The sequence below is a fragment of the Tympanuchus pallidicinctus genome, unplaced genomic scaffold (assembly GCF_026119805.1).
Source record: "Tympanuchus pallidicinctus isolate F22 unplaced genomic scaffold, pur_lepc_1.0 scaffold17, whole genome shotgun sequence".
Taxonomy (NCBI): domain Eukaryota; kingdom Metazoa; phylum Chordata; class Aves; order Galliformes; family Phasianidae; genus Tympanuchus; species Tympanuchus pallidicinctus.
The window spans coordinates 10810617-10835433 of NW_026294690.1; the positions used below are offsets into that span (position 1 = coordinate 10810617).

Below are 24817 nucleotides of genomic sequence, written 5' to 3' on the forward strand. Positions count from 1 at the left end.
CACAAACACCCCAGTGGTATCTGGAAAGATGGGTATAGCATGGGAAGTCTGTAAATCCTTTCTTTTTACCCATCTTACAAAGAGCCTAACCTTGAATGCAGGGCCTAGACTTGGGTACTAGAGCTCAAGAAAGGCAGAGAACAGACCAAATGAACTCAGACTTCTCTAACTCTCCACCCATTTTGGCTTAATGAAATTAAATTCACTATGATTCAGCTCCAGACCCCAGAAGCTGTTCTGGTACACGCACCCCAGCTTCTTTTCCTCTTTATCTTTCCTTTTGCTGCCACTGAGGCAAAGCTGACAAGTGACGTAAGCAGGTTGATGAGCAGGAGTTATATTAAATAGTGCTATTGTGATAAATTCTTTCATAAGAAAGATAAAATCTTTCTTCATAGAAGATTTATCTGTAAAGATTTCCTCCTGCCTTAGTCTAACTCCACGCTTCAGTCCTCTGTCCTTTCAGACACTGTCTCCATTTCTCCCCGTGCCTCTTTGGAAGTTGTGATGATCTGGGGCCATTTCAAAGAAAACACAGCACAGAGCAGGAAAAAATCAGCAGGCAGGAGGAGGCAAAGATCTATTAGATCTCTTTCCTTGGGCATTTTCACCCTGCAAACAAGGGATGCAGCTTGCAGCTCAGTAAGAAAGCACAGGAAATTTGCACTGCTCTTCTTCAATATCACTTATGCTAAAAGCACATCTTCTGAGGGCAAAACAAACAAAAAACACAGAAGGAAAAAGCACAGAAGGACATACTGATCTACTGTATTTCTTCTTTGCCACTTGTATATGGGAACCTCAGCTGGTCACTTGCAGCAGCAAGGAGATTTAGCTGGCTCCATTGCTCTGCCCACTCCTGCAGTGATCCTGCAGTAAGGACTAACTGAATGCAAAGTTTAGTAGAGCAAAATACAGAACTTCTCTCCAGACTTCAGAAAGACCATAAAGCATTTCAGGGAAGCCCTACAATTGCAAGAAGGATTTGGAAACACACTATAAAACATTGAGAAATCAGCTTAGTAGACAAGAGAGCTCAATTAAACCTCAGCAAAATCAAATTCAAAATCAAACCCAATGCACTGTATTCAGTCCCCCTCAAAGCTTTTTTCTATGCACAAGGAAAAGGATGGATGGCAGACAGAACAAGACAGCCATCATCCCTTCTCTACATCTTTGTCCTGTGTCATGTGCAGAGGATGGCTCTATCTATGGGTGGAGGACATCAGAACCTACAGGCACCTGAAAACTCCGTAAGAAGTTTGGGGCTAAGACCAAAAATATTTCTCATTCCATCACTCAATCTGCAGCAACACAGCGACCATGGAGACTTGCATGAATGTAGGACCAGATGCCTCCTGTGACGTGGAAGCAGACAAATGATTCTCTTCCACAGCTGGGATTCTTCTGGCACAGCCAGTGCCAGCCACCCCTGAGCTGGGGCCCACTTTATGGCTCAGCCCCAAGAGCAGTGGAACTCCTGCCAAGCTGGTTTTTGATCTTCCTGTGGAACAGCTGCATTCCTGTCCTGCTAAATCATGTGTTTGGGCTTCTTCTGCCTACTGGTATGCATCGCCATGGTTTAGACAGCTTTGAATCGAGCCCCATCCCCCTGACTACTCACTGCTGTGCTGCTACAGCAAGTGCGCATCACATCTAATCACCATCCGTAGGATTAAGCAACACAACCAGAATGAGCTGCTCTGAACCTGGTTTATTTCACCTCTCAGATTTAGGGAGGAAAAATCCCCACAATTTTCTAGAGTTAGGTTCGTGTTTTAAGGCATTGAATATTTGTACACCAAGGAGAGCACAAAGTCAGGCAAAGTAAAATGGCTCCAACACTGTAAATTACCTCTGTACTTCCAACTCCAATGTCTTTGCTTTCAGAAGGGGAACACTTGCAGCAGAGCAGAACAAGCTCTATGCAGTACATTTAGCTGCAACAAGCAGAGCTACAGCATCCAACAAAGTACATCGCACCCAGCTGGAAATAACAGAGCCTATCCATGCTGGAGAGCCTGGGGCCAGGACCTGGTACTTGTGACCTCTGCAGAGGTGCCTTTCTACACCGATCTACCCACTCTTGAGCAGAGGTTAAATGGCCACATTAAATTCCACAGAAAAAAGCAAATAGCCCACCCTAGGCTTCCAGAGGTCAGCATCTCACTGAAATGGCAAACTTCTAGCTTAAGCCAAATTATTTGTTAGAAAATGTAGCAGTGTATTACACTGGAGAAGGGGGAGGGATATGGCAGCAATCCCACCATGGTCAGCAGTCCTTTACCTCCTATTTCCCTGCACCAGCCCTCTTTCAACCACTGCTAAATGCTGAGCCCATTCACATGCTCATCTTGAAAAAGAGAAGAGCTATCATTAGGCTTCACTGAAACAGAAGAGTTGTAAAGGCTTCGCAGTATTTGAAGCCTGGGTCTGCTGATCCTCCAGCCCAAGGCGGTGAAGGCAGGAAGCAGCCTGAAGGGTGCTCACAGTGGTCACAGGGAGAAAATCTTTCCAGAGAAGCAGAGACACATTTTCAAAATCAAAGCAATTAAGTCACAGTTTGGATGCAAAGGTTTGGATTTGTAAACCTCCCCTCTGCTTTGAAACTGTTAGTGGTATTTAAGGTAGTTAAAGGAAATCAGAATAAGTAAAAGCAAACTGTTGGAGAAGGGAAAGATGTATATATATATACACACACATACACATACATATATAGGCTCACTCACCGAAGTCTGATTGCAAATCCTTTTTCAGTCCACAAAGCATGTTTGCTATTAGCTATCAAACCATTCAACTAACTGCAGCAGGCACTCCTTGCTCTCACCCCGACTGCTCTGGGATCACTTTTCGCTGCCACCCGCAGCTGAGCAGCCAGCCCTGCAGAACACACACTGCTCCTTGCTTCACCGTAGGGACAGAAAAAGAAATCGTCCTGGACCGCAAACAGTCCAGTCTGTAAGAACTCTACAAATGTTGCAATCCTTCCGAAAGAAATGTCCTTACATGGCTCCCCAGTGCTGTATAGAAATAGGAAAATGAAGGCTACGGTCCTAAAATTCCGTGGTGGTTGGCTCGGATCGAGTGGCCATCAGGCATTGAAAAGCGAAAGTTAGGAGCGCAGTGATTAAAGGGAACAGCTGGTTGGAGGGGAGGCAGCCGGCCAGCCCTGGCTCCAGCAGATGCAGCGAATGCAGAGCGCTTCATTCCCGGCGGCATTGCCCCTCGTGCTGTGCCGGCTGGGAGCAGGCAGCACCCCACGGAGAGCTGTCAGCCCACAGCACGAGCCCTTCTGGGGCTTCCATGGGGATCTCAGGCAGGGGAAGAATTTAAAAAACAAAAACAAAAAACGTGGGGAAAGGGGGACGAGAGAAAAGGCAGCAGCTGGTCCTGCGGAGGTACGCACAGAGCTGCGCGCACAGCCAGCTGCAGAAGTTGGCTGGCGGCTGAGCCTCCAAGTTGCAGCAGCAGAGGAGGCTGCGGCTGCAGCGCTGCCTGACACACTTCCCTCTCCCCCACCCCCTCTTGGCAAGTGCTTGCAGAGCCTCCAGCACCTTTCAAGGCAATGTCAAGCTGCTGTCAAAGCATTACGCTGCCTCCCGAACACATGCCGGGTGCTCGTAAGGGAGCATGAAGCTGCAGTCTTATGGCCTGCCTGCAGAGCTTTCTGAAAACTCAGCTTAACCCTTTCTTAGGAAGGGCAGAGCAACCGTCACCGCACGTGCAAGCCCTCTGCTTGGGTCTGGGCAAGAGGTGGGGCTTTGGGGCAATGCTGGGACACAGGGACAGGGCAGATGCTCCTTGCTTTACCCTCAAGTAGTTGGTCCTGCACTAGGGGTGGGCATAGGGCACTGGACTGGAAATTGTTGCAATAGACCAGCATCTGCTCCCTTTGCTGCACTGAAGATGCAGTGAGGTGACCTCCCTCGGACACTTGACAGGACAGGCAGCAAAGCTGCAGCACAACAAAGGTCCCCAAAAGTCATGCTGGGAGATACAGTCTGCATTTACATTCACCAGCCCTGTATCTCACATCCAAAAGGCAGCTTATAGGCACTGCATTCCCCTGGGAACTGACATCATGTATAGAAGCAAGGTTGTATGCACAGATGGTGCAGGAGGAGCACAGCAGCACAAAGGCTGCTTCTCTAGGAGCGTCAGATGAGTTTGAGTCTACTTCAGTGTTTGGTTGAATGTGGCCAAGAGCTTGGAAGTTTTGAAGGAAACTCATGGGCAAGGCTTTTTCCTTAGGAAAATGAAACCTGGATAGCTCAGAAGGGCCTGAACAGCTGGATGTGCTAGCAGGAAGTTCTGCAAACTGGGGACGCCACACTCAGAGTGGGAACTGGGTTTCAGCCTAATGCCAGTTTTTTTGCTTGGATTGAAAGGCTCTAACATCTCTACTTTGGTTCAAACTCAGCTGTTTCATGTACAGATAACTTACACAAAAGCAATAAAATTACTAAGTCAGAAAAAAACACTTCCAAAGGAAATATTTGGTCCATAATTAGTTTTTAAGAAGTCGTCCAGTCTGACAATAGACTTAATTAGTAATTGAGCTGAAATTCGTAATTAGAAATCTTTTCACATGGCTATTAATGTTTTTCCTGCAAAGAAATCTCATCTTAAGGGGGGGAAAAAAATATCTACATTTGCACCACAAATATAAGGAGAAGATGCTAATTTGAGAACAGCACATTGCTTTGGATGCACGAAGTGGACGTCTCCATAGGGTGTTTTAAGGCAAAGCTCAAAGCAATCACTTACACTCATGCCACCATAGAGACCTTCCCAGAATATCTGCTGCACTGAGAATCAGAGAATCATTAAGGTTGGACATCAAGGCCAACCCAGTCACCTACCACCAATATTGCCCACTAATCCATGTCCCAGTGGAAACAGCAGGAGAGGACAGGTCTGCTACACAGTTGTAGCTGCTTTGGGTTGTGATGAGAACTGGGCAGAGCTGTCCCATCCCTCTTCTGCCATTAGAAAATGAAGAGGCATTTTGGAATTTCCAATCCAGAACTGTTTGTGCTATTTGCTGAGCTGGCACAGCCTGCCAGGAGCCCGGAGAGGAGCGGATAAAGATGTTTACTCTGTGGTTGCTGGCCAAAACCCATAAACACAATGCTTGCTTCCTGTTTCAGGTGGCAGTATATTAAAATCAGTTGAAGTGAAAAGCTCGAGTCTCTCAAGGGGAAGGAAAAGGGCACACCACGCACATCCAAAAAAAATAATAGGCAGCCAGAACAGACACATTGTGACATCAAAATATATAGGTGTCATAAAAGACCATGAGGCACCAACCTAAACCATCCGTTTTTTAACAGTCTGCACACTCCAGCTCTTGGCATTAACTTTATGCTTGTATGCCCTGAACTAAAAGCTCTCCAAAAACACTCTACCAAGCAAGTCTCACCTAAGAATGAGTTATTGACCCAAACACTGTGCCCACTGGAAACAGGAGTAAATTTACGGGATAGGGGGTGTTACAAAGCCCTTCAACACTGGTAAAAAAAAAAAAAAAGAATTCCATTTGGTTTTCTTGGCACATACTGCTCCCCAGGAGTAAAGAGGGCATACAGAATGCTTTCTCTGATTTCTATTCAGTGTAAAAACTGAGCCGAGGAGAGAACGGGCTGAGGAAAGTTCATGTTGGAACAGCTTCCAAGTGGTCCCTATTGGAAACATCCATGTGGGCTTGTGAGGGGAGCATACAGCTAAAGAGGCAGTACCAGCCCATAAGACATCAGTCCAAAGAAAAGGGTAATCTTTCTTTTCTAGAACAGGCCGACCTTTGAGCAAAATTCATCTGGTGCAAGAAAGCTACCCTTCTATATACATCTGTACTAGCACCTGCTTTTTCTTGTACCTAACAAATACTCTGCTGCTTTTGAACTTGTTCTCTTTCCCCAGAGCAAACTTTCAAGTCCTCCCTGAACTTTAGTGGGAGTGGAGCTGGAAACTTCACACAGCCTAAATTGGTTGGGATGGCATTTACAGAATACACTTTTATACAAAGAAGACAGAGCGCAGCAGAAGGAAGATCAAAAGCTGTTCAAAATGTTAGTGATTTAGTCCACTGCCTGATGGATATTTGTTCCTGTGACTTTAACCATTACTTATTTAATCGCCTCTAAAAGTATCTGCATCAGAAGTCACAGGACTGTGCAACACTACAAGATCCTGCAACGGACCATTTAGCACTGAACATGCTCTGAGCCTGGGAGAACACACAGAGCATCTTACATCACTCCACATTAGGAAGTCTCAGGAGACTCTCTGAAGACAGCTGAACGAACGTAATGAACAGTCAGGCAGAGAAAAACGAGGAGGAAAAACACCCAACCACACGCACTTACAGTGCGCCGAGAAACGCCGAAGTTCCAACTGCACATAAAGATCACATTAATAGCAACAGAAATTGCTTCGGGTTAGGGGAGGTTCGGAAGAGACTGACGCAGACGCTTGCTATTTCTTTTAAATTCAGATCTTAAATTGAGATGTCACGTTGCCATCCCCTTCTCCCCACCAACTTCTTCAGTTTACAAATGCACCTCTACACACTGCGGTCTACTTTGGGCTGCAGTTCTCTCTGCCAGCCCATCACCCCCTCAAGACTGGTTTCTGGCACAGCAGACCTGGTGCTCCAAGGTGGATTGCTGGGAAGACTGATTTTAATTGGGAACTCCAGCCTGGCTCTGCAAAATCAAGAGGTCTGGGGAGCGTATGCCTCTCCTTGACTGATTTTGGGCTACAGCTGATGGGGAAGAGGAGGAGGGACAAGAAGAAGGTCCATTACCCTCTTGGTGAAAGAAATTTCACAGCTGATTACCCAACTATCCATGGTCCCACACTTGCTCCATTTCACCTGCTCCAATTTTCCTTAGCTGTGCTTATTCAGAAACCCCAGACAACAGCACGGCAGCCTGAGGCTTGTAATGGGGCTTTTCTTTGGCCTAAGCAGATGCCCTGTTTTTTGGAAGCTGACTTAAAATGTAATATTTCTATAGGAAGATGAAAATGGACTTCTTAAAAAGATCTTTTTAAGAAGTCCGGAATTTAAATCATTTCATAATGGAACCAGAGGAAGAACTCTGATTATTCTTTCCTTTAAGTGTGAACTCCACCAGTCAGTCCTAAACATTAACTTATTATAGATAATGAACACTGCGGGATACATTTACCCATCCAGTAGGCAATCAGAGCCATTGCTGCACACTTACACAGAGCACAGAGATGGAGAATGTTGCTGAGCATACTTCCAAGACCCCCTGCCCATCTCCTTCATCTCCAAGCACACTAAAACACTCACTGTACATTTTTCTGCTTAAGCATTTTCAAAAGAGCCATCTGCATCTGTCACGGCCCGTCAGCAAGTGGGGAAGTGGTGGGGGAGAAGTCAGCAGTTGAATGCCAGCAGCCTCCTGGAGCTCTGAGTAATGGCAAGAACCAAGCTCTGCAGTGACCCCTCCATGGAACACCAGCAGTCTGGCACTCCCCAGTGATGGATTTCGCCTGTGCACCAGCTTAACTGATCTATCTGAAACACATGTTAAAGCAGCATGCTCCCCTCTCACGAGGGAAAGCCAAAAACTGCAGTGATTGGATGTTCCAGTTTTTAAAACCCAAAACTCTTGATCTCTTCCCAGTAACCAATGTCCCCCAGGCAACCTTCCTCCCACTCCCTCCCAAGAGCAGGGGAACACTTCCTTCCCTATTCCATGTAGACGTAAGCACGGGCACTTTCACCTGCCAAAAATACAAACAACGTGTTTTCTTGGGGAAAAACATCCCAGTCCTTAGTGAGTCCATCCCTAGGACATTGATTGTTTCTCTCCAAATTGGCTTATTCTTCATTGCAAGACCAGAAACTAATCATAGCCTGCAATGGCTCAGCCCTTTCTTTTTGCAGCATCTAAGTTGACTTAGCTAGAACATTTTTAGCTAAAAGGAGAAGCGAAAAGGTGGATCTTGAGTCAACAGGAGTCAAGAGCCATTGCCAGAGCCACGTCTGAAGTTGTAGTGCAAGAAGCTCTTGCATCACTTCAAAGCATTTTTCAGTTTCTGTGGGTTTAACTTTAATGGTTAACCTGCCTCCTCCAGGCAATTCCTCCCGACTGCCTCCTTTAGCTAACACTTCAGTTGGTGAGCCCCATTGTACAAACAGGCCCAAAACTCCAGTATAAGAAGCTCAGACCGAAGCAGACACTGTCTGAACTATGGGGAGCAACCACACTTGCAGGTCCTTCACTTAAATCCCTACTTCATGTTACGCAAAGGCTAAGAGCAGTGGTCCTCAGGACAGTATGGAGTACATCCTTCTCCATTAATGCTGTGTATATGCTATGCAATTATTTTCTTAATCACTGAACATAAGGGGAAATCCCACCATTTATCCCAAACTGTGGATTTTTGGATTGGGGTATTCAGAACAGGAATAATTCAGGGCTGTAGACTCCAGAGCTGCTAATCTGGGGACATTGTAAGCAGAGGTCACCCCAAAAAGCTGCATCTCAGTGTCATGGTTCTATGTTTTTTGTTTTTGTTTTTTATTTATGTTTTCAGTATTCCACATCAAAACATCATGTAGTGCACGGGGCATTAAAGTGTCACTGCCCCAATCCCAGCTACCTATCCCTGTACATTACAGCAGTCACGGGATCTGGCCCTTCCGGGTGGGGGGGGGCGCTCTCTTGCTCCCTGGCAGTGGGTACTGGAGGGTGCTTTCCTAGCCGTTCCAAGCTTTTCAGGTTTGAATCGGTCCCGGGAACTCTCTCTCTCATCTTGTCTGATTTATTAATCTCAATTTCAATTAAATTGTATATATTGTGTTATCTTGTACTCCAATATTATAGTAAAATAAGTTTTCCTCCATAGATTGTTGCCGCTGCTCTTTTCCTCCCTTCCTTCCTTCCCATTTTTGTGGGACTGGGGTGGGGGGGGAGGGCAGAGGCCTGTCGCCCCTGTCACGGACATAGATTGATCTGGTTAACTCCGTGACAGAATTTTTGGCGCCCAACGTGGGGCTCGATGCTTTTTAGCTGTTAGAACGAATCTCTTTTTCTCTCTGCTCTTAGAGAGCTTCGTTAGGGAGCATTATCAGTAGGTCAGGTTTTCCAGCACAGAAACTTGCCACTTTATACCTAGGAACTGTCATGGTTCTATGTTTTTAGTTAGGTGGGCTCGCAAAAATTTCACCGTCTCCTTCACCTCCTTCATCTCCTTCATTAGACTCATTTGATTATCCTGGTCTTCATCAAGCGTCTCTGATACTGCTACAGGTTTGTCGCGGTTAATCAATTGAGACACTTGCTCCGTCATTTTTGATATCGCAGCAACGGCAGCATGAATTGGGGACAGCAATTGTTCGTAGTTTTGGAGCGTAACAATTAATTCATAAACTAAGGGCGTTCTCTGTTGTTCGTTGAATCTGTCACATGCTGACATCAGTGTAGAGGCATATTTGTCCGGCGCTGTTGTCACGATTTTCTGCCATATCTCAGGCGTTGTCCTCACTCTTTCAGGGTCGCGGTTTTGGTGTGGGTCGTTAGGAACAAAGTCAGGGTCATACAACATTTCCACCACGCCTATTTCCCTCAAATACTGGATACCCTTTTCAACTGTATCCCATTTTTTCATTGCAATCTTCAAGCCATTTTTGAAGGGATACTTTTCCTTCACGGCTGTTAACACTCGTTCCCAGAGGGAGGCAGCCTCATCCGAACATCGACTAATTCCTCTATCAATAGCTGGATCTCTGGCAATGGCACCGAGTTGGCGAGCTTCATTACCATCCAGAGACAAGCTATGGGCCCCACTGTCCCAACAGCGAACCAACCAGGAAACAAGAGTTTCATTCGGGCGCCGTGTAAACTCCTTTCTTGAACCTTGGATTTCAGTCATCTTTAGAGGCCGGCGAGTAGTAATAGAGACTTCCTCTTCATCACTCTCTTCTGCACGTCTCTTAGTTTTCCCTTTTGCCTTTCGCGATGGTGGTGGTGCTGAGGAGGGCCCTTCGCCTGGATCTTCCTTCCCTTCTCTCCCGGGTCGACGGCGGCGGCCGCCGGGGCGAACGGTCTAAATTCTTCTGAGTGCTGGCTTTGCTATTAAGCGAAGCAAAGTGAAAGGACCTGCCCAGGAGATTCAGTTCCTAGGTATAAAGTGGCAAGATGGCCGTCGTCACATCCCGACAGATGTGATCAACAAAAAACATAGAACCATGACACTCAGCTGTGTGATGACACAAGAGAAATCATCCTGAGCACACACTGAAGCAGCCCAGCAGGGAACTGAGCAGGGATGGAGGAATCGTGCAGAAAAGCAGAGTCACACCACAGAGGGAAAACAACACTCAGCAGCTCCCAACTTGTGGGCTATTAGGGACCAGTGCTTTGGCATGAGAGCAAATTGCTTGCAGCTACAAATCCAGAGATCTTCACAGCAGAAGACTGGAAAATTGCTCCTCTTGCTCCAAAAGCATCTGGCACTTGGACCCAAACAAAGTCTCCTTCCAGTAGCAGTCCCATGGGCTCTGGCACATCTCATCCCAAAGAGGAGAGCAATGCAGCACTACAGCTTACAGTGGCTGGAAGGAGAGGTGTGAACACTGAGTCAGTATCCAACATCACTCCTCTTTGTGGAAAGAAAACCTCTGCATCTTCCCTTAAAAGATTTCTCCTGGTATTTTCAGAGAATCCGTTGCCAACACATAGGGATAAATAAGCAAGTGGGTCATAAGTTTTCACAGTTGTCACACAGTTTCTTTTCAATGAGTAGCAGTATAACAATGCATTAACAATAAATGAAATGCCATGTTAACACTAATTTGCATAGTACAGAGCCACAGTGCTTTGCCTCCTGTATTCTCCCTCCAAACTCCTGACCTGCATATGAATCGAGAGGAAATTTAATTGCTGGGGCATCCAGCAGAATCACTGAATTCCTGCTTAATGAGCCTTCATTTGTACTCTCTTGCATCAGACACCTTCTCTCCAAGGTGCTGTGTTAACTAGCTGAGATATGAAATGTTTTGCAGGGCTATTTTCATATGCATTTTGACAGAAGAAGAAATAGCAGGAGGAGCTCCAACTGCAAAAAGACAATGTTGGTATCAGTCACACGATAAGGCTAGCGAGATCCCAAGAGTACTGAGCCATATTCCTTACAGGCAAAAAAACTGTAACAGCTTTTACATCCACTTGTACACCTTGCAGCATCTACATGAAGCAACTCTTCTAGAAGAGACACAGCAAGGTGGGATGTGGCCAAGGTCTGCCTGGGAGACAGCCAACGTGCCGAGCAACGCCAACCGTTCCAGTGACTCAGAATAGCACAGCCCACACCGCCCCCAGAAGTCAGAGCCTCTGGGCAGTTTTGCATTCAGACAGCTCATTGAGCTTACCTCATTCTGAAGTCCTTGGCCATGGTCAGAGGGTTAATTTCCTTGCTGGGCACCTCAGCCTACACAACTGAACAGTTTCCTGAATAAACAGCCTTGGTGCCTTCTGTGTGGTACAGCCACTGCCAGCAGCACGGGTAGGGCTGGCCACAGTCCCGGGACCAAAGCTTCAAGCCCACTAGATGATACCATGGGCATCAGCCACGGGAAGCACTGAGGGGAGGAAAGACAATAAGCAAAGAGGGATGACCCCAAAGACCTTGCAGTGATCAGTTTTCTGTCCCAAGGCGGGCCATAATGGAGCCATACACAGCAACAGGCAGCCTCCAAGCAATGGGGATCAGTGAAAAATAATAAAATATTTTGGCTTTGGAGTGCTCAGAGCTCCCTGAGGGACTGCATTTTGTTCTTATTGTAGGCTTGCAAGATGGGATCAGCCTTCCCCTCCCATCTGGGCCCCACAAGAACAGCACACTGTAGGTAAAGGTTTATCCTTTTTCTTACGTGTTATGGGAACCTGTAAAAGCGCTGCTTACAGCTCATCACTGACATGGGTGTAGGCAACAACAGTGGGTCTGTGCTGGTTGCAACAAGCAGAAGATGGACCACAAAGTCTGTCTGCCATTTGCATTATAAGGGGAAAGAGTGGGGAACAGGGTATGGCACAAATCAGGCCTAATATCCCAGGGTAGCTAATTATAAAGGATGTCAATTGACAGAAATAAAACCACATGGTCAATAATAGTATTTTTAAAAAGCTGGAAATTTTAGTCCATTATCTTTCCAGCTGAAAAGCTTTAATTGAAAATGGCTAATCTTCCAGTGGGTTCAGAAAGGGTTTACAAGCTAATTGCTCTCTTTTCCTCAGGATTAACACTGTGTTCTGTGAATAGGGGTGGAGGGCAGCAGATGTGCAGCCTTTACTCTCTTTAATCCAAATGCCCCCACTGCCACAGATGCTCCCAGTGCTGTGCAGTGGCATAATGGAATTGCTTTCTCACACATAAAATGGCTGTTCTGAAATGAAATTACAGCCATCTATTAAGAAGGGAACAATAAATTTCCTCCACCACACATCCCCATCATGAAAGACACAGCATTAGCCTATAAAACCCACGACGGAAGTAAATCTTGCAGGAGAGAGCAGCTAACAGATGAATTTACCATTCTTGTTTCGTAACTGGTAGCCAGTGCCACTTGGACGTGGGCAGAAAAGACATTATCCCGAAATCAGTGCGTGCTTCCACAAACTTCAGGGTGGCCAGGACCTGGCTGCTGCTCTCTGGGCTGGGAGAAGATTTACAGGAGCTGCTCAAAGATCAACTTCTATTTAAGCTGAGAGAGCACAAATACTTTTGCTACAGGGCAGGGAAAACTGCACCCACCCTCCTTGGAAAATGAGGCATGCAATTCCTCCTTGAAAGATCCAGGAGGGATAACCAGACAAATGTTTTTCATATTCCTGTTATCAGATGGTGGGAAAGCCACACCATCCCTTGTAGCAGTGGGCCTGCCTGCCCCACCCAGACCCTGCCTTCAAAAAGCAACAGAGCTCCTGGGGCCACAAGCAGTGGGGAGAAGGATGAACCATTCGGTGTTTGAAGTGGCAGGAAAGCAAAGCCAGTGTTTGCAACACAAAAGCTCAGCAGTGCTGTTCTGAGCAAGAGCAGTATTTCCCAGGAAAAGGCTAAACAAAGGATGGATCCCATCAAGGAGCAGTGCCCCACAAACAGGAGAGCATCACCTGGGCTTCCTCCAGGATGGCGGAGAAAGATGCCTTTCCCTAGAGAACAATTCATCTCAGCTGCTTGGAATAAAGTGCCTAACTTTAGCAATCTGTAAACTAGAGAGGAGATTCATCTCTTGAAAGAACAACAAATATGGCTCATTAACTGCTTCCTCTATCCCTCCTCCTCAAGCCTAGAGATCCCTGCTGAATCACTGTCACAGAGAACATATCAAAACCCAGCAGGACAGCACGGCAATCACCACCCATAGAAGAACATCTCAGTCAAACCCGGCAGCAGAAGACACGAGTCTATGGAATAGGCACCAGACAGAGAAATCTCTCAAGCTCAACTAGGCTCTGGAAATTGAATATATACACATTTCGGCCAAATATTCACCTATTCAAACCCCTGTCTTTAACAGTCACTGCATTGCTGCCTTAAATAAAGTCCTTCAGTAGCTGGAGAAGTTGAGTATTTAGCATTCAAACGAGGATGAACTGTTGCCAGTCATCACTCTGCAATCAGCAGGGATCTCTATCACACAAAGCATGTCCTCAACTGAGGGAGAAAACCGAGCACGCAGGTGACAACCACCCATACAATGGGCACGTGATGGCATCAAAATCTAGATGGATACTAATGGTAAATGCATGGGTTAGGAGGGGGTGCTCTCACAATTCCATTAACTCAGTGACCCAGCGTGTGTGCAAGCGTGGGCACCTTTGGATGACACCAAGAAGCAAGTGCATACTCTGCTGCCTCAACTACACGTGGCAACAAGCACCACAGTTAGCTATTCATTCATTATCACCACAAAGTTCAGAGCAGTATTTAGGGCAGAGCTGTTCCCTCAGCATCTCATTTCCCTGTGCTGTCCATTGTTTCTGCTGTTCCGGGGAGCAGCGTGCTGTACAAGTTCATGCCTCAGTGCTACATTTCCTACTCCATTGGCATATTTCTGTGCAAGGGGAATGGAACAACCCCAAGAGCCTCCCGGCTGCAAGCTGCACTACTGCACAAAGGCAAACACACGGAATTCAGGCCAGAATCAACACTGTAGGAATTATTGCCAAGAAACCACGTTTAGAAGCTGTAAACTTGGTAAAAAAAAAAAAAAAAAAAAAAAAAAAAAGGTTTGACTGCCTTTTTTTTTTTTTTTTTTTTTTTTTTAAAGGCACAAAGAGAAAATGTGAGTGTTTTCAGAAGAGCTCTAAAGCCTTGCTTTTGCTGTCTCCCACCTTCATGCTAGCTGACATCCCTGACACCAGTAATAACCAGACTTACTGCACAACAGGAGCTGGCACTACAGGTTGAAAAGAGATCCCTAGAAAAAGTTTCTTCTAACAGAAATACTCTCCCCAGTTACTCACAGAATGGTAATTTAAGAATATTCATTCTCCAAAATAGATTGTACTGTAAAGCCTTTTCTCTCAGCTATTAATTTGTTGCTAAGAAGCAGCACAAGGCTTAATAGGATGTGGAGATCTGAGTGAAAATTATGGGCTTGCTCTTTACGTAGTTGTGAATGTATGTTGAGAGATGGGGGAGACAAGAGGAAAACAGGCTTTGACCAAAAGGATCAGAGCAACGAAGCTTACAGGTGCTCTGAGCCAACACACAGCCTGAGGATGGCAAAGGGCCATCAACGCTTCCTTGTAGGACTCCAGGTGCCACCAGCAGGAACTCCATGCTCCTGGAGAGCATCGTGTGCCAAGCAGATGGTGACCCAGGGATCTCTGGTAACGATTACCTGCATTTCCTGTTATTTTCAAGTGTAATTAAGAACCAGATTCCTTTAGAAGTAGCATGCAAGCCTGTAGGGTCTTCTTTTTAGGCAGGCCACTGCAAGGGATATTTGTGATCTGAATTGCAGCTGTGTTAAATAGTCTACTAACTATACAAAGCATAGATAGCCTGAGTAACCCCTGGAACAACTCATTCTGCATGTGAAGTCCTTTGGGCAGAACGGTGAGTTGGAGGAATAGGAAGACAAGTGTCCTCCACCAGTCAGTCCTATTGCTGCCACATCAGCTACCTCCCAGAGGAGCTCTCCCCTCTCCCACCTTCCCCTCCTCCAGGGACAGCCTCCACACAGTCCCCACTGCAACCACTGCCACGAAGAAACAGGATTCACTGCTTGGGGCAATCCAAACACACCAGTAGCCCTCACTCCCTGTAGATGGCATGTGACTGGATTTGGCAGTTGAGCAAAAGAGCATAATTCCAAATAAATCCAGCCAGACTGAGGGATTTCAGCACAATTAGGAGTATAATACTGTATTTAAAAGCCTCCTAAATAACCACAGCTAACAGAGGGCAGCAAGCTCAGCAGAAGCCCATCCCTCATTCTAAGGAACCAAAGCTGGCACTACATGGATGCAGACCCTCACGCTCTTTAATGCTGCAGCTGCAGGAGACAGAAGCCCTACCCTGGACTTGCCAACCCTGCAGATCTCTTTGACCAGATGCCCCAGCTTGGAGGCATCCAACATTCCCAGTGCAGCACCAATGCTGTGCACATACCCAGGCTTTGGGGAAGTTCCCATAGCAAAGGATGCAGACCTCATTTAGGTATTTATATTGCAGAGCTGATTTGCACCATCTTGGCCACATTTAAGTGGCTGAGGGAAAGAGTCTTTAAAAATAAGGTGCTATTCCTTCATGGATGACTTTGGTTGCCTTTCACTTTATCCACACAATAGTTTTTAAGCCTCAGATATTGTGTTGATGAGTCCTCTTCCACTACCTGATCTTGGGAAAGCTATGACTATTCCCAGGGAGGGAGCCCTTCTCTCCACCAAGACAATATTGCCACCTTTTCACTGCCACAGCTCCCCACAGCACCCCTTCATCCTCCTGAAAACAAAAGGTGATTTGCTGAGGACTAAACTTTGGCTTTTACCAATGACAGTTTCACATTCTCTGGTTATGAAGCAGCAAAAGTTTCAAGCAAGTTGTGGATGGCAGCTCCTAAGAGATCATAGAATCAAAGCATTGCTAAGGTTGGAAAAGACCTCTAAGACCATCAAGTCCAACCATCCACCTATCACCAACCATCCACCTATCACCAATATTGCCCACTAACCCATGTTTCTAAATACCACCTCTCCATGCACCTTGAACAACTCCAGTTGACTCCACCACTTCCTGAGCAGCCTGTTCCAATGCATTTTCACTCTTATGGAAAAGAAGTTTCCCCTGATGTCCAAGCTGAACCTCCCCTGGCACAGATGGTGCCACCAAACCTTCCTACTCTCTCCCCAGAAACACCCACTGGAAGGCAGCAGAAACTATAAACAACAAGAAAAAAAGCAGTGAAAAGGATGGGCAAGGAAGGGATAGCATGAGGATTGAGAAGACAGTGGATTAATAGCCTGGCATGTGTGGCAGTTTAATAATGGAGCTGTCACAATAGGAAAGATTTACTAATTGCAGAGTCATTTGCTATGGATTCCCATCAAGCTGCCATTTAAATAGCTGTGCAGTTTTTAAGATGGCTTTCAAAAGAGGGTGGGGGGAGAAGAGACAACACCCGTAGTGCTCATGCAGTGAAATTCAGGAAAGAATTGTGTTTCCTTCCAGAGGATCAAGCAGACAGGGACAGCCAGGAGGGAGCTGGCAGCACAGTGAGCCCAGAGGAGCCGGAGGCAGGTGTGTGCGTGTGTCTGCACATCAGGGAGCAAGGCTCTGACCTCGAACCCAGCCCTGGCAAGCTTTACACAGCTTTAGTCAATGACCTACTAATACTTCCAACACCTCCCCAGGCTATAGCTCCAGCATGCCCTTTTGTAGTATTAGTCAGCAGCAGTTTTAGGTGCAAAAAGTCATTTTAAAACACAAATAGGAAAGCCCTGATCTCCTGGGGTTGTCAGCAGAGAGACCAAAGTTGGCCCTTCCTCTGACTGAGTTCAAAGCGAGCTGTAAGCTCACTGTTCATGCTGTCTCAGCATGCACAGCTTAGATTATGCAGCACCCCAACTCAAGACACACATATCTGGTTGAGCCTCGAGCTTTAAACGCTGGAAGAGTACCCTCCTCCTTTTGGGAATTAAAAGGGGCTCTTGGCACAGGCAGCAGCAGTTCTGTACCCAGCACTCCTCCTTTCTTCCAGCATGATGCCCTTGGGACTCCTCGCAGAACAAGAGGGGGCAGCTACCCTTCACACCATGGTTCTCACAACTATGGGAGAGGAGGCAGCTGAGAAGCACTGCCAGGATCCACCACCAGCATGCTGCCAGAGTACAGGGTCCCTGCAGGACTGTGCAGGGGAGATGAGCCACTAAGGGAGCCTAGGGCAAATCACCCATCCCACAACTCAGTGCCTTCTGCAGGCTATTACAGCTCAGCTGAAATGGTAAAGACCATTTTAATCCTCTTTTTCATTAGGGAAACAAGAAAGTTAGGTCAGAGCTTTGCAGATGATCAACAATTAGCAATCTACGTGAGAGCATAGTTGGGGCTTTCTAGGCATTTCAATTCTGTTGTCATTTATTAACCAGCAGTGACTCAGAGGCTGCTTTCCTCCCACATGCTGTGGCCCAGAACTCCAGATCTTTTTCACCCGTTTCAATCCACTGGTACAGAAGATAGAAACCTATTAAACAAGACTGCTTTGGCAGTGCATCTGCAGCTAATCTGACACATCATGAGCACAATTTGATCAGGTATTACGTTTGAGGTTGTTCCCAAGACTGTTTTTTGCAAAAAGGATGCTGTATTAAGGTAGTACAGGACACTTCCCAAATCAGCTTTTAGGGTAGAAGGCAGCACCAGGTCCCATTCAGCCTCAGTGTCATGCTCTTGCTACAGCTGTTTTTAAGTGGTTTTGGTCTACTAGGAACACATTTAGGTATAAAGGAGTTGTGTGTTACATGGCGTTTTCTTCTCAGAGGCACAAACAATCCTCACTTTTTACTCAGTGGGGATAAGATGGCTGAAGCATAAGTGGTTGTATTTTATGGGATGCTCTACCATGAGTATACTTAAACAGAACTCAACTATAATGAGCATACCGGTGTGAGATGAGCCTTCACTGAGGCAAATGTTGCCTAGGGACAGGTTTAGGCTTAAGCAATTTCAGAAGTGTTGCCCTGCATCTTAGACCAGGCTCTTCAGCCTTGTTAAGACAAGCTAAGTCTAGCAAACATATGTTCCCTGTACATTTCCATTAAGGTGAGGGCAACATTTATCCCCAGCTCCTTGCTAATTGAATACCTCCCAAGAAAAACATCTACTTCTCTTGGGAAGACACCCAAGGAAAAGCATTCCCAGTCACCTCCTGCACAGTACCTTGGGAAGCCTCTCTTTGGAGATCAATAGAGGAAGTTAGTATCATTTGACATTGCTTCTGTACAGAATCTTGAAGAGCTATCTCAGTGTCCAGGTGTGGGATCCCTCTTGTGCTGTTCTAGCTTGGAACCCACAGCCAGAGAGTCCACCATCAGGCCCTTCTGCATTGCCATAAGCACCTCTGCTACGCACTGGCAACAAAGAACATCTGCTTGTTTAGACGAGTACACACTGTCACCCTTGCCCTGGTTGGCACCACTGGGAGCTGGCTGTGCTCCAGGAGCTATTGAGGCGTGCTTGCATGCCTGCACTAACACGACCTACCTTATGCACCATTTGTGTGCTACCAGACACCACCTCCCTGCAGATTACAAAACCCAAGGATTAGGCACCCAGCCAGCAAACGAGGGAGCAAGCAACTAACCAGTGGAATAAGTTTTTAAATTTCTGTGAAAATGTTGGGCTCAGGTAGGGCCAGAAAAGGATTAAAACAGTATTTGAATTAGACAAATGAGGGAGTGAGGGTAAATTAAGGAAAAATCCATTTCAAAGCAACTCCTAAGACTGATAAGATAGAGGTAGGGGGAAATATAAAAGGATGACAAGAACAACACTGAAAATGGCTGAGTTCAAAGACACACAATCTAGGATGCTCTTACAGTTTTCTTTTACTCTATTGGCTGCTTCTGGCCTGGATTCCCTCCCCCAACCCCTCTATCTTATCTTCCTTGCATACAAGATTAAGAAGAAAGGAATCTGCTGGAGAGCAGAGCTCATGGAACGGAGTTCAGCCATCACCTACTAGCACAAGAGCCGTGTCTGATAAGAAAGTAAGTAAAGAGAGTAGCCAAGAAGGCTAATGCTGCATGCCATCTGCTATCACCTCATTAGAGGTGGATCCAGGATGCAAACATGAGCACTGTGCCTAACTAGCACAGATACACACCAGAGTAGCCTGACAGATCAGCAGAGCCAACTGCAAACCCTAATGAAGCTGTGTAGGAGGGCTATTCTTCAGTACCATTCACAGCAGGGAAGAGCCATAGGAGATGCCAGTGTATTTTGGATCACGCCATGGTTCTGCCTTCAGTTTTACAGCTGTTTCATTTATTTATTTTTACAGGAAATAGAACTGGAATGCCACCCTATTCTCCCAACCCAGGAGAACTCCCACAGTACAGAGTAGTACATTCAAAATAAGTGCCAAGAGCAGCCATCAACAGGTGATCAGGAGTTAGATCCCACTGTGATCCTTCCAGCTCCTTGTACCACAACTGACACTAGCTCTCTGCTAGGAAGACACGTTCATTAGCAATGATGCCTCCACAATTTTCAATCCAAACTGAACCCATGATTTGCATTTATGCCGTTTGTGTGCTTTAGGTCAGACGTTGCCTGGGAAGCCCTATTACCATGTATCGTTACCAGCACTGCTCGAGCCACCATTCAGCCACTAATTAACAATCATGATGCTTTCAATTGATGCTTTCAATTCTAACATCAATATTAATATGAAACCTTTATTAATGCCACAGTGAGATTCCCACAAGCACAGTACGAGTGCTGCTGCCAGAGAAGGGTCACAAGCAAGGGTCTCATCTTACTCATATATTCCCCCCCAGTAACACTGATGCAGAAGACCAGGGTCAGAAGGACAGCGGCACATTCATGCTCACAGCCCCGTACCTGTCACAGTCCTGACTGCCACCAGCACAGGGCAGCAGGCTGGTTCCTGATGTCCCTCCAGCTCCATGGCTGGAGGAGTACAGGACCATGAGCCAGCTCTGCCCTCTTGTGATTGCAGCCCAGCTTCAAACCTTCCCTGTTCCCTGTCCTTCAGAGGCAACAGAGCTTCTCTCCAAAATGGACCCTGCTTTTAGCAGACACGATAAGCACTATTTAGTAAAGCTTCCAAGAGTTGCAAAGACAACATTGGGATTCAGCAGGTTCCTCAGTAGAGCTACAATTCCTGTTCCCCTGTGGGAGCAGCCCTAATCTCAAGTTTGCTCAACCTCCTGCCTTGTACTCAGCAGGGACCAGTTGCCTCATGCTGTGGCACAGCAGGCACAGGACATGCAGGGAGTATGCTGGGCATGCAGGCAGGTTTCTAACATCCAAATTAGGTGGGCTCTCCACATCAGCTCAGCTCTGAAGCAGAATGGAGAATCTTTCCCGACTCCATCCTTCCTCACTCACCCATCCTCCAAAGCCAAGCCAGCTCCACAAACAATTCCTCTGTGCTACATCCCATGCAGGGGAAGTAGTTTTGCACAGGAGAAACCCTCATTTTATCACCTGCAAATCCCATTTCCCATTCCTAAACGGAGCATCTCTTGTTTAGAGGCTGCTAAACCAGGCCTTTCATGCACAGCAACCCACCTAAGGCTGCAAGGCGAGCAGCCTGCTGTGAGCTGGGCTCAGCCTGCAATGCACGCAGCTCCACAAGAGAGCAGCATGTGCTCGCAGTTGCGAGGGCCTACAGCTCCTGTAAAATGGCTAACGCAGGGCTGGGGGAGGAGAGCAGGGACAGAGAAGATGCAGTTTAATGTTTTTATTCCCTCACACGCACACAGGGTCACAGCATCACCCTGCAAAAAAAAAAAAAAAAAAAAATGCTGCTGCAATGCACGGACTGTTTGTTGCTGTTGTCCATATAGGCTGATCAGAATAGCAGCTGTACAATTAAAAAATAATAACCATCACGAGAAACCCATGTATCAGGCAGAATCAGGCACTGCACCAAGTCCTTCAGGTTTGTAAGCCAGGAGAGATCCTGGCCTAGTCATCATAATGATTCATTCACATTCCCAATGAATCTAACACAAGCACAAGATACTCCTTTTATCTTCTCTCTCATCCTTTCAACATGAACAGAGATCCTGGTTTGACATTTGTTCTTGCTGCTCCCCTCATGCAAAATTCACACAGGAACTTAAGTTTTGCAAAGGCTCAATAAAGAAAAAGTTAACATACCAAAGCTTTGCAGCTGGTGGGAACCTCAGCAGAAAACAACGCGGTGGGTTTGTACGTCTGGATGTGTGCATAATGCTGCAGGAGTTAAGAAACCAAAACAGCACAATGCCAGGGCAGCACAGCTTATTAATTGTCAAGGTAATACTGTTAAGAATATTTAGGTATATGCTGGAAAAAGGAAAGACGACCGTTAATGAATGAAGGACCTTGTAGCTACAGCTGAGCATGGAAAGGAAAATACAGAAGCTGCAACATGTCTGTCTGTGAGCTTGGGGATGGCCCATGAAATCCCCACCATAAATGCTGCATAGGCACAAGAATGTAGGAGAAACTGGTTACATATCTCAGCATTAGTAATATATATACATGCATATGTACACATTGATCACCCTCGGCAGAAGCAGACATCGCATCACCACTGCACGGCACCGTTTAGACAAAATGACACAGAGAGACTTGACAAAGGGTTCTGAAGTCCTGGTGGGGATGAGGGCAGCACAGGATGCCCTCATCAATGCCACGAGGACAAAATAAGGAAAAAGTCATATCTCACAAAAAAAAAAAAATCAGGGTTCCAAGCAAAACCCCTTTTCTCAGTTCTGCTATTTTCATAGCTAACTTACAGGCTTTTTTTTTTTTTGTTATGCACTAAAATTGTGCAGTTTTGTATGCAGCCTCTTGACCATTTTGGCTCCCCCCCACACAGATATGCTGCAAAGAGATGGAGCAAGAACTTTTATTGCTTACTAACTGCCCTATTCCCTACAGACAGGCAGGCAGACACAGATGCCATGCACAGCAGGTCCACAAATTAGCATCAAGTCTCAGGTGTGTCAAACACAATGAGTGGTGATTGATATAGCCTTCTAATTAACAGATTTTGTCAGGAAAAAAAAATGGAGGAAAACTGCAACACTGCCCCAACTACTGCAGTGGCTGACGCAGACTAAGTCAGCTTTCTCAACCCGTCTCCTCCCAGAGCCAGCTTCATACAAAGCATATCTTAACATCCCTGGGATGCACGTTGGTCATCCTCCAGAAGCTGAACACACACAGCAGCAGCTCCCAGCATCAAGCAGCAAGTGGACAAGTTGTCCTGGCAGCCTTGTCACCTTCCTTTCCTGGAGAACAGCTACAAAGACCATCACAGCAAAACAGCTTTGGCCATAGCCCAATTCAAGCCAGCATCCAGCACCAGCCCATGCCAACAGGGACATTTAGAGTGCAGTATCTGACGGCTCTTTTGATTGCTCCCTACAGCAACAGCTGGGCTGGAAAGTCCTGTCTCAGAGTTCCTCCCTACCTACATGAGGTAACTCTGATCTCAAGGCAGAAATAGAAGAGGTGAAAATCCATCAAGGAGTGGTTTGAAAAGGACGTAATCCATGGAGATTTTCAAAGTAAATTCTGCTCCTGTTGGGTCCCACAACTGCAGGACTTTGATCAGAGCAATGCACCGTTTGCTATACACCATTCCTCTATGGACATATGTATTTCCCTCACATCTTGGTCCCACACAGACAGTAGGAAGTCTGTGGTCTCCCAGGGGCCCTGCTGGCCTCCAGAGCATTGTTCTCCTCCCCAGTGGCACCAACACCTGGCCTTTAAACTTCATTAAACAAAGATCAGGCCAACAGCTGAAAGGTTCCAGACCTCCTCAGGCTACTGAGTGACACAGGTGCAAGAAGGTCAATATTCATTTGTAACCCTGCAACCCTGCCTTGAGGAGCAAACCACAGGCAGATTGAAAGCAAGCTTACTATAATGCTGTGCAACAGCTTTATATAGGAATTGTTTGGGAAATCTAATGTCCAAAGGAAAGTATTAAGTAGCAATTAGTTGGATAATGTACCCTTACACACAGCCTGGAGTCAGAACCACAAAGGGTGAGGGTAATTTTCAGAAGACACAAAGGGAAAGGGAAAAAACAAGAGAACGAAACACATATACAGAAAAATCTATTTCGACCAGTTTCCTTAGGAAGCAAGTAGGTTCTTAGTGCCCATGCATTTCAAGAGAAAAAAATTGCTGTCTTCAGAGAGTGTAGATTTGGAAGGATTGTGTGGGCTTAAAATAAAGACTATTTCGATTGTAGCACTGCAGTGAATTCGGATTCCTTGTCTTTCTGGATGTGCCTTCTGTTCCCAATAAGCAGCAGGCAAAAGACTTAAAGGACTAGAAATAAATCTTAAGCTCAGGTTCAGCATCATCCTATCTGTTAGGACAGCGATCTCCACCTCCAACCTCTTTGCAAATCCAAACTGCCCCAATACTGGCAAGGAAACATCTCCCCATCCCCACGTCCCCGTGGTCCTCAGCTCACTGTGCTTGAGCCAGCTTTCCCTGGCAGGAAAAAGGCATGGGAATGGAAAGTCTGCGCAATTTAAACAAGTAATAAAATGCCCAGGTGAAAAGATTACTCACAATATGATTATGGCAAGTCTTTCCTGAAGTAGAAAGATAAAACACAAGAGGAATTTAAGATCTCCTGAAGGAAGCAGTCAAGTTTGGCTTCCAGCACAGCACATGGATGCTAGCCATAAGAATGATGGCAGAGACCTTTGTCAGAATGGAGGGGAACAGGGAAAGGAAGGGGCAGCTCTCTGTGGTTATTTTGTTAAAACCTGCATATTTCAAGTTACTTTTAAACATGAGTCTCAAGGCTGTTCTTCCTTAGTCTTAAGAACTGCAGGAACCAAAGGATTAAAGCAGAAGAGCCAACAAAAAAAGCAACCTGCATCACAGCTGAGCACTCAGCACTGATCTGCGCACCCAGGAGCTACCAGGAGCAGTCAGTGACCTGGGTCAGGCAGGACATGCAGTTCCCACTGTTCCAGTGAAAAATAAAAGCACAGCATACCACTTTGTTGTGGGGATGATTCAAGCCCTCACAGCAGTCTCCCACCTCACAGCAATTCATTCACTTTGGACAAAGCCGTCATGTGCCACCACGCTCAGGGCACACCTCCATCCCCAAATCCCTCCAGGTGCACCAAAGGAGGCAACTTCCCACTGCCTGCACAAAGGAAGCATTTTCCCACTTGATCCCAGCTTCTACAGCACACTCAGCTTCACCACGCTGCTGCCTTCCAAGCATTTCACTGGTGCCATCAAATAAACAGGTGCCCCCTGCCACCAACAAAGGGAGCTTAAATCCAGTTGGCTTCAACATGCAAACCCAGACTCATTTACAGGAATACACCTCCAAAAGAAAGCTTTTTATTAAAAGCACAAAAGTAGGAGAGACAAAACACATCGCCTCCTTTCCCCTCCCCAACTTGCTCGGGCAGCACGCTGGCACTGAGGCAGCCAGGGGTCACCCAAGTTCCTCTTCCATTAATGAAATAATCAGCCCACACACAGCCCTCTGCCAAGCAGCTCACAACCCACCCTGCTCCCTCCTAGGGAGATTCAAAACCAA

General features: G+C 46.3%; 1 protein-coding gene across 3 annotated transcripts in view; it reads right to left on the reverse strand.

The window, feature by feature from the left end:
* The window catches only part of GRIP2 (glutamate receptor interacting protein 2), a 216457-nt gene that overhangs the window by 65139 nt on the left and 126501 nt on the right, over positions 1-24817 (reverse strand). The window contains exon 1 of one of the 3 annotated variants that reach the window (XM_052678632.1): positions 2730-3474. The exons of the other annotated variants lie outside the window; for them this stretch is intronic. Coding sequence (XP_052534592.1) covers positions 2730-2769 — 40 coding nt within the window. The 5' untranslated portion in view covers positions 2770-3474. Of the gene's footprint in view, positions 1-2729; positions 3475-24817 lie in introns of those variants that run through there. 3 annotated transcript variants of the gene reach the window in all.